The sequence below is a fragment of the Macaca thibetana genome, chromosome 17, assembly GCF_024542745.1.
Source record: "Macaca thibetana thibetana isolate TM-01 chromosome 17, ASM2454274v1, whole genome shotgun sequence".
NCBI classification, from domain to species: Eukaryota; Metazoa; Chordata; class Mammalia; order Primates; family Cercopithecidae; genus Macaca; species Macaca thibetana.
The window spans coordinates 92,817,292-92,833,358 of record NC_065594.1 but is presented as its reverse complement, the minus strand read 5'-3'; the positions used below and the strand labels follow the sequence as shown (position 1 = coordinate 92,833,358).

Sequence of the window (16,067 nt, the reverse complement as noted above, 5' to 3'; positions counted from 1 at the left end):
TTAAGCCTTTGGTTTCCTTTTTTTTTTTTTTTTTTTTTTGAGACGGAGTCTCGCTTTGTCGCCCAGGCTGGAGTACAGTGGCCGGATCTCAGCTCACTGCAAGCTCCACCTCCTGGGTTTACGCCATTCTCCTGCCTCAGCCTCCCGAGTAGCTGGGACTATAGGCGCCCGCCATCTCGCCTGGCTAGTTTTTTTGTATTTTTTTTAGTAGAGACGGGGTTTCACCATGTTAGCCAGGATGGTCTCGATCTCCTGACCTCGTGATCCGCCCGTCTCGGCCTCCCAAAGTGCTGGGATTACAGGCTTGAGCCACCGCGCCCGGCCTGGTTTCCTTTTAATTTTCAGTTTAAAGCTTTATTTCATTTCACATTTTGATTTTTTCATATTAACCCCTTTTGTAACTCATTTTCTTCTTTTTGAGTTTTTTTCTTTCCAATTTTGAATTGACAGTAAATACCAGGTTCAGTTCATTCATGTTATTTCATAATACTGTATATTAAATGTAGAATTTATTATGCTGCTATGTTAAAAATTAAGATATCATTTTGGTTTTTTGCTTGTAACATTTTTCTATTCTACCTACAGGATTGGGATAAAGGCTTCATTAATAAGGTGTTTCTCACTTACAGATAAGTTATAAAAGTAAATGAAAGGGCCTAATGTGACTCTCTTAATCATTAAGCTTATTGAACGACAGTGATGCACTGCATAGTGACATTTCGGTCAACAGTGGACCGCTTATACAACAGTGGTCCCGTAAGGTTAGAATGGGGCTAAAAAATTCCTGCATCCCAGCCATCATAATGTCATAGCTCAATACATTGCCTGTGTGTGGTGGTGCTGGCACAGACAAACCTGCTGCTCTGCCATTCGTATAAAAGCGTAGCACATCCAGTTATGTGCAGTATATGATACTTGATAATATAAATGATTATGTTGCCAGTTTATGCATTTACTCTACTTTTTATTGTTATTTTCGAGTGTACTCTTAATTGTTTGTTTGTTTTTTGAGATGGAGTCTCATTCTGTCACCTAGGCTGGAGTGCAGTGGCACGATCTCAGCTCACAGCAAACTCCATCTCTTGGGTTCAAGCAATTCTCTTGCCTCTGTCTCCTGAGTAGCTGGGATTGCAGGCGCCTGCCACCACACCCAGCTAATTTTTGTATTTTTAGTAGAGACGGGGTTTCACCGTATTGGCCTGGCTGGTCTTGAACTCCCGACTTCAGGCGATCCACCTTGCCTCAGCCTCCCAAAGTGCTAGGATTACAGGCGGGAGCCACCATGCCTGGCCCAGATGGATGTTTAAATATCACCTGTTCATATTGTTTAAAATAGATACAACTAAAACAGCTTTGAGGCACACAGGAACTCTGCAGATAAGGAGGACCATTTCATGATGATAAAGGGTTTATCTCACCTGGAAAGCAGTCATACTTATGTTTTTATGTATTTATTGAAGAGTCCCAAAGTATTTAAAGCAAAAATAAGCAACTACAAAGAGAAAGATGCAAATCCATGATCAAAGTGAGGAGTTTTCACACACATTGTAGTAACTGATAGGATGAGTGGATGAAAAATTAGTGAGGAAATAGAAGATTTGGACAGCACAAAAAATGGCCTAGGAGAACATTTAGAACGTTGCCTTCGATGTTGAAGAATACGTTTTCTTTTCAAAAGAAAACACAAAACAGCCTGGCAGGAGAGATACCATGATCATGAAGGTGGTTTTCCCGGGGCTGGGCTTATCCATTGCATTCCAGATGTGCTGACGCCTGTGATTTTCCCAAATGTGGGAAACTGGACTACATAATTTGTGGTAGTGGGGGATTATGTTCGTGTTCTCTCCTGGTGTTTAAAATTTAAAAAAAAAAAAAAACTTTATTAAAGGCACAGAACATTAATAAAAATTGACAATAAACTGGGCTATTAAGTAAATTGCAACAATTTTCAGAGGTTTGAAATGATACAGAGTATGTCTTCTGAGCACAGTATAGTTAAACTAGGAATGTAACAAAAAGATAACTAGGTAGGATATGTGTGGATATTGCATACCTCTGAGTAACCCTTGGGATGAGAAAGAAGTTACCATGGAAATTAGAAAATATCTTGGATAGTGAAAATATATGTAAGCTTGTAGAATTCAGCTTATTAAATGCATGTTTTAGAAAGAAGGAAAGGCTGAAAATCAGTGAACAAAGCCTTCCATCTCAAGAAATAGAAAAAGAATATAGAAGGAAGGAATTAATATTTTTTTGAAGCAGTATTCTAATTTACAAGTAAATTAGAAAAGTAAAGTATTTTAATTTACAAGAATAATCAAATAGAAAAGAAGTTGTCATTAGGAAGGATCAATAAAGCCAGAAGCTTGTTATTTGAAAAGACTTGTAAATGTAGTAAATCATAAGTAACATACATAGATGAAAAGAGGGACAAAATGATAGGTGCCAGAAGCATTAAAAAAAAAAAGTCTGTTATGAAAAGCTTTATGCCAATAAATTTGACAACCTATATGAAAAATATAACTTACTAAAACTGACATGAAGAAATGGAAAATCTTAATAGTTCTGTAACTCTTAAGAATTTGAGCCTGTAATTTAAAATCGTCTCAAAGAGACAGCTTCTGTTTGGGATAACTTAATTGGCACATCCGACCAAACTCCTAATGAAAAGGAAAATCCCCAATTTTAAACATCCTTTTCCAGAGAATAGTAAAGGAAGAAAGATTTCACCATTTGTTTTAAGGCCAGCACAAGCTGCATGACAAAACCAAGGGATAACATTTGAGAATGGAAAATTATAGGCCACTCTCAGTTATAAGAATCAGAAGATGCCTAAGATGATAAGATGCAAAAATCCTACACACAGTATCAGGAAACTGACCAGTCATTAGCAAAAAATCCAAGACGATAAGCCCAGGATGATACATCATGACAAAGTTGGTTATACCCAGGAATGCAAGATCCGTTTAATGTTACAAAGTCAATCGGTATAATTAATTTACCATGGTTAACAACAGAAAAAAAGGATCGTCCCAGTGCATAAGATGGGTTTGATCAAATTCAGTGTTTCTTCATTTAAAAAAAAAAAACAAAACTCATGGAAAACTAAGAATAAGAGGGGCAGTTCTTAATCTGACCAAAAGGAAAAAATTCCTATGGCAAACATTATACTTACGGGAATTGTAAGCCACCTCCCCTTTGAGACGGAACAAAACCTGAATGACTATTTCTATTCAGTATAAAACAGGAGATCACAGCTAGTCTAATCTATGGATAAAATATTCAAATCAGTAGTGACGTTAGCCACACTACAGGGTCCAAGGTCTGCAAATAAAATCCTGTTATATTTCAGGACACCAAGTGCAACAATCAGCAAAACAGTAAATTTTAAAATATATGTCATTTTTCAATATCTTCAAAAATACAGAATACCTAGAATAAATCGGATTAAAGATGTGTGATACTCCCATAGAGAAAATAATAACTCATTGAGAGACAGGAAACAAGACCTGAATAAATGGAGAAATATACTTCATTCATAGGTTGGAACACAGTATTTTATCCTTAGGTTTTTATATTGAATGTGATCTCAGTTTGAAAATCCTAATAGATAGTGGGTTTATATATGTGTAATTTGACAAGCTGATTTGAAATTTCTATAAAAATGCGCAGTCAAAAAGCAGTTCTTGAAGGAAAAGAACAGGATGGGAAGATTTGCTCTGCCAGATAATCAGAACTTTACAGCTACGATAATGACGACTACATGGCATCAAGTGCCAGATCAGATAAATAGGCCAGAGACCAGTGGAGCAGAATGGAGGGCTCAGAAAGAAGTCCGTGTATGTAGGGACTTCTGGTTTACGACAGAGGTAGACTTAAGTGGAGACAGACACTTTTTCAACAAATGATACTGGGAGAATTAGCTAGTATTTTGGGGAGAAATAAATCCTGACCTCTACCGCATACCATATGTAAACATCAGTTTCAGATAGATGTAGATCTCAGTATGAAAGGCAAAAGCAAAAAGTCTGTAGAAAAATAATATAGGAAAAGGTCTTTATGACTGTGAAATAGGATAATTTCTAAAACATCAACAAAAACAATCACTGTAAAGAAAAATACTGACAGCATATTATAGTAAAAATAAGAACTGGTTAAGAAACATCAAAGTAGTAGAAAGGCAATGCTTGTTCTGTGTGAAAGTTCTTTAAAAATACCTGGCAAAGGCTTGTATCTTTAATATATAAAGAATTTCTACAAAACAATAAGAAAAAGATGTTGAAAAACAAGCAAAAGATTTGACAAGCACTTTACAAAAGAGGATGCACAAGGGCCAGTTAAAGTATAAGATGCTTAATCTCATTCGCTGGGGAAATGCAGGTGAAAACCTCGGTGAAATAGAACCCCATAACAAACCACCCTCTGGGGGCTAAAACAAGACACGACAGCAGATGTGAGTGAAAGTGCGTGGAGTGGGAGCTCCAATGTACTGTTCGACGTCAGTTACTAAATGGAAGGTGCGCAGACGCTGTGACCCCGCCGGCCACGCTGGAATGTGCCTACGTGTATGTTGTGATCTGTGTACAGAAGTGTTGACACCATTACTCCAAACCAGCAAACTAGAAACAGCCGGAATGTTCACCGACAGTAGCGTTTATGAATCGTAAAATATGTATATAACAAGAATTCTATGTGGCAAAGAGAATGAACAGCTGGAGCCGAGCATACCCACAGGAACGAACCTCGGACGTCACAAAGCCAGAGGCACCCAGATGTGAGGTGGTGCACACTGTGAGTTCCTGTTTACGTCCAGCTAGAGGCGCGCTGAAGGACGGCTCCGGTAGGTGGTGGGCACAGTGGGCCTGGCCCGGAAGTCGGATTGTCCGTGCCTCGCTGGAGGGAAGAGGAGGCTGAAATGGCAAAGAGCCCTCAGCTGCCACCCACTCCCTTTTTCAAGAGCGTCACACTCTGTTGTGCCAACTGGGGTACGGTGGGTTGCTGGGACTTCGGGCACATGCCACCATGCCTAGCTAGTTTTTACTTTTTGTGGAGACTGGGTCTCTGAGCTATGTCATCCAGACTGGTCTCAAACTCCAGGCCTCAAGCGATCCTCCCTCCTCCTCCTCTCAAAGCGCTGGGATTACAGGAACGAACTGCTGCACCTGGCCCAGCTGCCACCGTTGATGTGGATGGTGCTTCCACTCACATTCACCTGCAGTGCAGTCACGCATCACTTCAGAGACAGGGACACGTTCTGAGGAGTGCGTTGTTAGGAAATTTCATTGTGCAGACATCACAGAGTGTACTTACACAAACCGAGATGGTACAGCCCACTACACACCTAGTCTGTGGTACAGCCTGTTGTTCCTAGGCTACGAACCTGTTCAGCGGGTGACTGTACTCAGTGCCGTAGGCAGCTGTAACACAGTGGTAAGTCTGTGTATCTAAACGCACCTAAAGGTAGAAATGGTCATGCACTGTGCTAGACATTGCAGTGGCTCTGACGCCCCGAGGTGGCAGGAACATCTAGGTGCCATTATGATTTTATGGGACCACTGTCACATCCACCTCCTGCTGTTGACCAGAACGGGACTGTGACTATGCACAGGACTGAGTCCTACATCTGTGCTTTTCTGTGTACGTCTTTATGGACTTTCTAGCTGCTCTAAAGCTTTCTCCAATGTTCTTTCCTTACCTCTGCTCTGCTTGGGTAAGTGGATAAGTGTTGCTTTTATTCTGTGCTTTGCTGTGCAGTCGAAATTAGAAAGATAGACTTTGTTTTACTGTTGTCGATTTCTGCCTTAAAGGCTGTTGACTGTTTTTAAAGGTTATTGACTTTTTGATGGAAAAAATCAATTTTAAAACAATATAGAGCTGTGTTTTACAATACCTGGATATTTTAAATCTAACCTGCTATAATGAAGAGATCCCTAAATAAGGTAGCTTAAGATTTATATGAGTTTATTTTTCGCTTGTATGATGGGACAGAGGTAGCAGTGGCCCAGGCTGGCAGGGCGACTCCATTCTGCAAGTCACTGAGAAATAGGCTCTTTCCGTCTTTCCATTCCCTCGTCCCTGCCATCTCCTCACCTCATAACCTGTCACCGCAGGGCAGGGGCCTCTCTCCATGGTCAGAGCCACCGAGTTAGACCACGCCCTTGTTCCAGTTCTCAGGAAGAGGGCAAAAGATGTTGTTTTGGGTTTTTCTTTTAATAATTTTATCGAGATCTAATTCACATACCGTATTTTCTCTCATTTAAAGTCTACGACTCAGTGGTTTTAGTATATTCCCAGAGCTGGGCAGCCGCCACCAGTATCTGTCTTAGAGCATTTTGAATTCCTTTTAGCAAGGGAGACATTGCCCCCTTCCCTTCTCTTACATGATCATTTAGAGCCTTAGGCCGCGCCTGGGAAAAGAAGTTGGGAAATACGGTCTCCAGCTGGAGCCGCGTGCCTGGCCACAGTTCCTGCACAGAGGACAAGAGGAGAGTCGACTAGGGAGGTGCGTCTGCCGCAGCACAAACCACTGTCTCCCTCATTGCAGGTGTGACAGCATGGAGAAGCTAAAGGCTCTTCTGCCAAGACTGGAGCAGGAGCTGAAGGACACAGCCAAATTTAAAGATTTTTATCAGTTTACCTTCACTTTCGCTAAGAACCCAGGGCAGAAAGGTTTAGGTGAGTATGAAATCCAAATATGTAAAATGCCAGATCGTAATAAGATTATCAGTGGACGTGAACAACATGATTTCTGTATAGCCAACTAATGATTTTAGGTTTTGGTTTGTTTTTTTTGAGATAGGGTCTCATTCTGTCACCTAGGCTGGAGTGCAGTGGTACAGTCACAGCTCACTGCAGCCTCAATCTCCTGGGCTCAAGCAATCCTCCCACCTCAGTCTCCTGAGTAGCTGGGACCCCAGGCATCCACCACTGCATCTGTCTATTTTCATTTTTGTTTTTAAATTTTTAATAAAGACAAGGTCTTGCCTTGTTGCCTGTGCTGGTCTCGAACTCCGGAGCTCAGGCATTCTTCCCACTTCAGAGTGTGTGGGGATGACAGGCATGAGCCACCGTGGCTGGCCCACCTGTAACATGACCACCCTTTGGTTTCTTGCCTTCTCCACACTTTGCTCTGTACGTAGGTAGATGAGTTTATGATACCACATGCCTGAAGATCTCCGTTGATAGCGTCTCTCCACTTCTGGGTTCACATGTTTAAATTTTAAAATGTAAACGAATTTGTAAATGTCCTGTGTCAGCTCATAATTGTTCTCTCTGTGCCACGTAGACCCCAGCCTGCACACCAACAATTGAGCCCACTTTTGCGTTTTATTTTAAAATACTGTAATCCATTTTTATGGATCATTAATATGGCCCATTTGCATGGACAATAATAAATGTTTTTTTTACTTGAGGAGTCTGCATTTGCTTTAACTGTCACTCCTAACCCTACAGCAGGGATTCGGGGACTGCAGTGAAAGTGGAGGTGGAGCTGGGTTGGGTGCTGGGAGATGTGCACTGATCACCTGAGAGGCCAGTTGCACAGATGAACAGGCACAGGGTCAGAGACACCGGGCAGAAGGACAGGAAACACAGGCACGGGGGGACAGAGGGACAGAGGCACGGGGGGCAGAGGGATAGAGAGACGGGGGACAGAGGGATAGAGGCACGGGGGACAGAAGGACAGAGGTACGGGGGACAGAGGGACAGAGGCACAGGGGACAGAGGGATAGCGAGATGGGGGACAGAAGGACAGAGGTACAGGGGACAGGGATAGAGAGACGGGGACAGAGGGGCAGAGGCACGGGGGATAGAGGGACAGAGGCACGGGGGGCAGAGGGACAGAGGCACGGGGGACAGAAGGACAGGTACGGGGGACAGGGATAGAGAGACGGGACAGAGGGGCAGAGGCACGGAGGACAGAGGGACAGAGGCACGGGGGGCAGAGGGACAGAGGCACGGCAGACAGAGGGATAGAGAGACGGGGAACAGAGGGGCAGAGGCACGGAGGACAGAGGGACAGAGGCACGGGGGGCAGAGGGACAGAGAGACGGGGGACAGAGGGACAGAGGCACGGCGGACAGAGGGACAGAGGCACGGGGGGCAGAGGGACAGAGAGACGGGGGGCAGAGGGACAGAGAGACGGGGGACAGAGGGACAGAGGCACGGGGGACAGAGGGACAGAGGCACGGGGGACAGAGGGACAGAGGCACGGGGGGCAGAGGGACAGAGGCACGGGGGGCAGAGGGACAGAGGCACGGCGGACAGAGGGGCAGAGGCACGGTGGACAGAGGGGCAGAGGCACGGGGGACAGAGGGGCAGAGGCACGGGGGACAGAGGGGCAGAGGCACGGGGGACAGAGAGACGGGGGACAGAGGGACAGAGGCACGGGGGGCAGAGGGACAGAGAGACGGGGGACAGAGGGACAGAGGCACGGGGGGCAGAGGGACAGAGGCACGGCGGACAGAGGGACAGGCACGGCGGACAGAGGGACAGAGGCACGGCGGACAGAGGGACAGAGGCACGGCGGACAGAGGGACAGAGGCACGGCGGACAGAGGGACAGAGGCACGGCGGACAGAGGGACAGAGAGACGGGGGACAGAGGGACAGAGGCACGGCGGGCAGAGGGACAGAGGCACGGGGGACAGAGGGACAGAGGCACGGGGGGCAGAGGGACAGAGAGACGGCGGACAGAGGGACAGAGGCACGGGGGGCAGAGGGACAGGCACGGCGGACAGAGGGACAGAGGCACGGGGGGCAGAGGGACAGAGAGACGGCGGACAGAGGGACAGAGGCACGGGGGGCAGAGGGACAGGCACGGCGGACAGAGGGACAGAGAGACGGGGGACAGAGGGACAGAGGCACGGGGGACAGAGGGACAGAGGCACGGGGGGCAGAGGGACAGAGGCACGGGGGGCAGAGGGACAGAGGCACGGGGGGCAGAGGGACAGAGGCACGGGGGGCAGAGGGACAGAGGCACGGGGGGCAGAGGGACAGAGGCACGGCGGACAGAGGGACAGAGGCACGGGGGGCAGGGGACAGAGGGACAGAGGCACGGGGGGCAGAGGGACAGAGGCACGGGGGGCAGAGGGACAGAGGCACGGGGGGCAGAGGGACAGAGGCACGGGGGACAGAGGGACAGAGGCACGGCGGGCAGAGGGACAGAGGCACGGGGGACAGAGGGACAGAGGCACGGGGGACAGAGGGACAGAGGCACGGGGGACAGAGGGACAGAGGCACGGGGGACAGAGGGACAGAGGCACGGGGGCAGAGGGACAGAGGACGGGGGGCAGAGGGACAGAGGCACGGGGACAGAGGGACAGAGGCACAGCGGACAGAGGGACAGAGGCACGGGGGGCAGAGGGACAGAGGCACGGGGGGCAGAGGGACAGAGGCACAGCGGACAGGGACAGAGGCACGGGGGGCAGAGGGACAGAGGCACGGGGGGCAGAGGGATAGAGAGACGGGGGACAGAGGGACAGAGGCACGGGGGGCAGAGGGACAGAGGCACGGGGGGCAGAGGGACAGAGGCACGGGGGGCAGAGGGACAGAGGCACGGGGGGCAGAGGGACAGAGGCACGGGGGGCAGAGGGACAGAGGCACGGCGGACAGAGGGACAGAGGCACGGGGGGCAGAGGGACAGAGGCACGGGGGGCAGAGGGACAGAGGCACGGGGGGGGGCAGAGCAGGCAGGGACAGAGGCACGGGGGGCAGAGAGGGACAGAGGCACGGGGGACAGAGGGACAGAGGCACGGCGGGCAGAGGGACAGAGGCACGGGGGCCAGAGGGACAGAGGCACGGGGGACAGAGGGACAGAGGCACGGGGGACAGAGGGACAGAGGCACGGCGGACAGAGGGACAGAGGCACGGGGGGCAGAGGGACAGAGGCACGGGGGGCAGAGGGACAGAGGCACGGCGGACAGAGGGACAGAGGCACGGGGGGCAGAGGGACAGAGGCACGGGGGGCAGAGGGACAGAGGCACAGCGGACAGGGACAGAGGCACGGGGGGCAGAGGGACAGAGGCACGGGGGGCAGAGGGATAGAGAGACGGGGGACAGAGGGACAGAGGCACGGGGGGCAGAGGGATAGAGAGACGGGGGACAGAGGGACAGAGGCACGGGGGGCAGAGGGACAGAGGCACGGGGGGCAGAGGGATAGAGAGACGGGGGGCAGAGGGACAGAGGCACGGGGGACAGAGGGACAGAGGCACGGGGGACAGAGGGACAGAGGCACGGGGGGCAGAGGGACAGAGGCACGGGGGGCAGAGGGATAGAGAGACGGGGGACAGAGGGATAGAGAGACGGGGGACAGAGGGATAGAGAGACGGGGGACAGAGGGATAGAGAGACGGGGGACAGAGGGACAGAGGCACGGGGGGCAGAAGGACAGAGGCACGGGGGACAGGGATAGAGAGACGGGGGGCAGAGGGACAGAGGCACGGGGGACAGAGGGACAGGTACGGGGGACAGGGATAGAGAGACGGGGGACAGAGGGGCAGAGGCACGGGGGACAGAGGGACAGGTACAGGGGACAGGGATAGAGAGACGGGGGACAGAGGGGCAGAGGCACGGGGGACAGAGGGACAGGTACAGGGGACAGGGATAGAGAGACGGGGGACAGAGGGGCAGAGGCACAGGGACAGAGGGATAGCGAGATGGGGACAGAGGGACAGAGGCACGGGGGACAGAAGGACAGAGGTATGGGGGACAGAGGGGTAGAGAGACGGGACAGAGGGACAGAGGCACGGGGGGCAGAGGGGCAGAGGCACGGGGGGCAGAGGGACAGAGGCGCCAGGGGGACACGGGCAGAGGCACGGCAGACAGAGGGATAGAGAGACGGGGGACAGAGGGACAGAGGCACGGCGGACAGAGGGGTAGAGAGACGGGGGACAGAGGGACAGAGGCACGGGGGACAGAGGGATAGAGAGACGGGGGACAGAGGGATAGAGGCACGGCGGACAGAGGGATAGAGAGACGGGGGACAGAGGGACAGAGGCACGGAAGCAGAGGCGTCAGGGGGACACGGGCAGAGGCACGGGGGAGAGACACAGAGGGCTGGTGAGAGATACCAGGTGCTGAGATGCGTCTCGGCCCCACACTGTGGTTACTAAATTGCGGTGCCTGCTGTACAAGGCGCGTGGGGCCTGTTGGGCTCTCGCTTTGCCTCTTGGGTAACAGTAGCAGTGCCTGCTGCATCTTGGCTCAGGAGCCTGCCATGTGCGGCACCTGAGGATACCAGCAGTGCCGAGACCCCCAGCCTTGCTCAGGGCTGCGAAGCGATGAGAGCCTGTCCTGCCGTTTGTTTGTGAGCTGGGATGATCACAGAAGGAAGTCTTTCCATCTCCTGGTGTTGGTGCCAGAGGTACAGGCTGCTCAGAAAGGCGGGATGACCTCTGGGGCGAGTGCGTTCCCTGCTTCCTTCGACCGAGGGTCAGTTTATTGTTCACGTCCCCGTGAACTCGTGGAGTGCTGTTGGTGTGCTCTGGTGGTGACGGCTCCCTTCCTGTCTGCACTGCAGGCTGTCCTGGGCTCGTCCAGTCGCCTTCTGCCCCAGACCTGGACTCGCTTTTTCTCCAAGAAGCCCTGATTTCTTTTAGCGGAAACTGGTTTCAGGCTGTGGCGGAGTCGCTGCTGGTGCTTGTTCAGAGTCGTCATTTCTAGGCTTTTTATTTTTTTATTTTTTAAATTTTGGTTCATTTGGAAGCTTCTAAACCACAGTCAGGACTACAGATTATTTTTCCTACCTGAGCTTGTCTGTGTTAAGCTGTGTTTCCCTTCTTCTGTTCTGGCCCTCCAGGGCGCAGGTGAAGGTAGCATTAGAACGTCCGCGGTGACGTGTTAGCCAGTCCCACGTGGCGCACACCACAGGCTCAGTGATGATGTGATGTGTCTCCACCGGTGGAATTACTGTGAGTCGTGGAAAGGAAAGGGGGTTATACACGCTCCCCCCATTTAAAACAATAGTTTGGCCATGGCTTTGTTTTCCAGGCACACAGCCAGGCCTCCCCTGTCGTTCTGGGTGGTCCTCGCTCTGTGTTGCCCAGCAGCCCCTGCTTATCGCCAGGGCTTCCGCTGACGTCTCCCTGCTCACAGGTTTTGAAATTCGTTCTCCGGTGGATCCCCAGGAAGTGCTGCTGGGGACGGTGTTCCCCGAGTCCTTGCGTGACGGGTACAGAATCCTAGCCTCCTTTTTGTTCCTTGGAATGTCTCAAGGGTGTCGCTCACTTTCTTCTGGCGTAGATTGTTATTGTCAGACGGAGTGATGATGAGCCAGTCGTCTTGGCCTTGTAAGTTGCTTACTGTTTTGCCTAAATACCCAAACAAAGGCCATTTTTTCTTTTGCTTTGAAGCCCAGTAATTTTACTGAAATGTGCCTGGGTGTTGTGGGTCATCCGTGGTCAGTGTTCTCATATGATGCTGAGTGTTTTCAGTAAGTACTTTCTAATCTTTTTTTAATTTCAGGGAAAATGTTCTTGAATTGTAGTTTTAAGCATTTGCTCTGTTCCTTGTATTTGGTTTTGGTCTCTCTGGAAACTCCAGTTACCCATTTAATTGGAGTTAGGTCCTCTGTGGAGTTGGGTCTTCTGTGGAGCTGGGTCCCCTGTGGAGCTGGTTCCCCTGTGGAGCTGGTTCCCCTGTGGAGCTGGGTCCCCTGTGCAGTTGGGTCCCCTGTGGAGCTGGGTCCCCTGTGGAGCTGGGTCCCCTGTGGAGCTGGTTCCCCTGTGGAGCTGGTTCCCCTGTGGAGCTGGGTCCCCTGTGCAGTTGGGTCCCCTGTGGAGTTGGGTCCTCTGTGGAGTTGGATCCTCTGTGTGGTTGGGTCCCCTGTGGAGTTGGGTCCCCTATAGAGTTGAATCCCCTGTGCAGTTGGGTCCCCTGTGGAGTTGGGTCCCCTGTGGAGCTGGTTCCCCTGTGGAGCTGGGTCCTCTGTGTGGTTGGGTCCCCTGTGGAGTTGGGTCCCCTATAGAGTTGGGTCCCCTGTGCAGTTGGGTCCTCTGTGGAGTTGGGTCCCCTGTGGAGTTGGGTCCCCCTGTGGAGCTGGGTCCTCTGTGTGGTTGGGTCCCCTGTGCAGTTGGGTCCTCTGTGGAGTTGAGTCTTCTGTGGAGCTGGGTCCCCTATAGAGTTGGGTCCCCTGTGGAGCTGGGTCTTCTGTGGAGTTAAGTCTTCAGCAGTGTGCGTTGCTTTCTCTCAGTCCTTTTAATCTGTACTTCATTTCTTTTTTCTTTTAAAAATGATCTTCCTTTTTCACCATCTTCTTCTCTGAAGTCATCACCTGTCATGTGTCACATAATGGCAGCGATAGGTTCTGAGAAATGCATCGTTAGGCAGTCTCATCCTTGTGCAACGTCACAGGGTGCATGTTTGCAAACCTGGGTGGCATAGCCTATTGCACGCCTAGCAGTATGGCACAGCCCATGGCTCCCAGGATACAAACCTGGACAGCGTGTGACCGTACTGAATACAGTAGGCAACCATAACACAGTGGTGAGGATTTGTGTATCCAAACACACTGAAGCATAGAAAAGGTGCAGTGAAAATGCACTTTTGCAGTCCTGTTGGACCGCTGTCACTTATGCGGCCTGTCGTTGGCGGAGACGTTATGCAGTGTGTGGCTGCCTTTGAGTTTATCTCCCTCATGTGCCTTCTAGTAAAGTCATTTCCGGAATGATTTTCCTTTGTTTCTAATTCTTGAGTGTGATTTCCTCATTACTAAGTTTTCCTAATTCTCATTTGTGGTGTTTCATGTTTTGTTTCATTTCTTAATGTCCTTTATTTTGAAGTCAGTGGTCACACTTAAAAAAAAAATTTTTTTTTTTTAATTTATTTAGAGACGGGGTCTTGCTCTCTTGCCCAGGCTGGAGTGGAGTGGCGTGATCATAGCTCACTGCAGCCTCAAATTCTTGGGCTTAAGCGATCCTCCCACCTCAGCTTCCTCCCAAAGTGCTAGGATTACAGACGTGAGCCACCACACCTGGCTTAACATTTGATTTTAGAGTTGAGGTCTCCCTCCATTGCTCAGGCTTAAGTGCAGAGGTGTGGCCATGACTGCAGCCTCAGGCTCCTGGGTTTCGGTGATCCTCTCACCTCAGCCCCCCATCTCACCGGGACTTTAGGCACGCAGACTGTGCCTGGTTAATTTTTAAATTTTTTTTGGAGAGACGGAGTTCTACTATGTTGCCCGAGCTGGTCTCAGACTGCTGGTCTCACGTAGCCCTCCCACCTCAGGCTCCCAGAGTGCTGGGTTTACAGGCGTGAACCATGGTTTCGGCTGAAGGTCGCACTTTCGATCTGTTCTGTCGGTGTGTTTCCCAGCATGCGTTCATTTTCAAAGGGGGACTTCTGTTTGTAGCATCTTTTTTCTTCGGATAGCATGGTATGGGATTTGATCTCAGGGCTGTTCTGTTGCTCATTTTTATGTGAAATTAGTTTTCCTAGTCTTTCAGGAGGATGGTTCAGGGCAGCTTTTTGACTTCATGGTGCTCTCTCTTGGCTGAGTGTGTGTGTGTGTGTGTGTGTGTGCAGGCGTGTAGTAGACAGAAATGTCTGCTTTGCTCTCAGATTGTCTGGCACTGATCCTCTCCCCTCCTCAGCTTTTCTCTCTTTTCCATCTCCGTTTTCCCTTTCTGCCCAGCTCTTCTGCTCTCGGGCTTCCTTGCAGTGTGGGCCCCGTTGGTGGCCTCTGCCCGCTGCCACAGCCTAATTCAGGCTCGTCCTTACCTGGTCTTGCCGTGTAGGCACCACCGAGGCCCTCCTGTTCTCACATCTGTCAGAGGCCTGTGACCCCCACGTCGCCGGCACCACGCGGGTCCTATTGCTGGCAGTGGCTCATCCCCTAGTGCTTACAACTTGTGATGATACTTTCTCACCCAAACTTATGGTAAATGTCGCCTCTGGGTGTTTGACTTTGCTTTCTAATTGCTGCGTCTGCTTTTATGCACGGATTCAGGGAAGGTTAAACACTGTGCTCCCTCCGCCCCGACTGTCCAGGGCCCTCCCCCGCCCCCTTTTAGTGCTGTGTCCTCATAGGCTGCTTGTCTGAAGGAGAGAGTGATGGAGCGTGGGATGTCTCGTGTTTAAACCAGTCAAGTCAGGAGTCCTTGGGGGTTTATTTCCCCAAGACTGTTCTTTTGTCTTGTCTTGTCTTTTTTTTTTTTTGAGACAGAGTCTCGCCCTGTCGCCCAGGCTGGAGTGCAGTGGCGCGATCTCAGTTCACTGCAAGCTCCGCCTCCCGGGTTCACACGATTCTCCCGCCTCAGCCTCCGAGTAGCTGGGACTACAGGCACCCGCCACCTCGCCCGGCTAGGTTTTGTATTTTTAGTAGAGACAGGGTTTCACCGTGTTAGCCAGGATGGTCTCGATCTCCTGACCTCTTGAGCCACCCGCCTCGGCCTCCCAAAGTGTTGGGATTACAGGTGTGAGCCACCACACCCAGCCTTTTGTCTTTTTTTTTTAACCATTTTAACTGTTTAAGTATATGGTTCAGTAGCACTAAGTACTTTCAGAGTGTGTAAACATCACCAGTGTTTATTCCCAGAACTTTCTCATCTTCCCAAACTGAAACTGTGTCGCCATCAAACACTGACTCCCCACTTCCCTCTCCCCCGCCACTGGCAGCCCCCATTCTACTTCTGGTCTCTGGAGTTGACTCCTCCTGGGACCTCACGTAAGTGGAATTTCACAGTATATATCTTTCTGTGACTAGCTCATTTCGCTTGATACAATGTTTTGTTGTAGTGTGTATCAGAATTTCCTTCCTTTTTCAAGGCTGAATAATATTCCCTGTATGTATAGACCACATTTTGTTTATCCATTCATTCCAGTGGACACTTAGTTTAATTTTACTGTTTGGCTCCTTGCGAATAACACTGCTGTGAACATGCGTGATGCATGTACATATACCTGTTTTAGACCCTGCTTTTAATTCTTTTTTTTTTTTTTTGAGACAGAGTTTCGCTCTTGTTGCCCAGGCTGGAGTGCAAGTGGCACAATTTCAGCTCACTGCAACCTCCGCCTCCCAGGTTCAAGTGATTCTCCTGCCTCAGCCTCCCGAGTAGCTGGGATTACAGGCATGC

The 16,067-nt window shown here is 50.3% G+C and overlaps 1 protein-coding gene and 1 non-coding gene across 4 annotated transcripts in view; both read left to right on the top strand.

The window, feature by feature from the left end:
• The window catches only part of DCUN1D2 (defective in cullin neddylation 1 domain containing 2), a 40,522-nt gene that overhangs the window by 9,981 nt on the left and 14,474 nt on the right, over positions 1 to 16,067 (top strand). For all 3 annotated transcript variants that reach the window (XM_050767050.1, XM_050767052.1, XM_050767051.1), the window contains one exon: positions 6,545 to 6,675. In XM_050767050.1, the coding sequence (XP_050623007.1) occupies positions 6,545 to 6,675 (131 nt within the window). The remainder of the gene's footprint in view (positions 1 to 6,544; positions 6,676 to 16,067) is intronic.
• On the top strand, positions 1,686 to 1,849 carry LOC126940917 (U1 spliceosomal RNA). Its single transcript, XR_007720984.1, has one exon. It is a non-coding gene; the product is annotated as a U1 spliceosomal RNA (small nuclear RNA).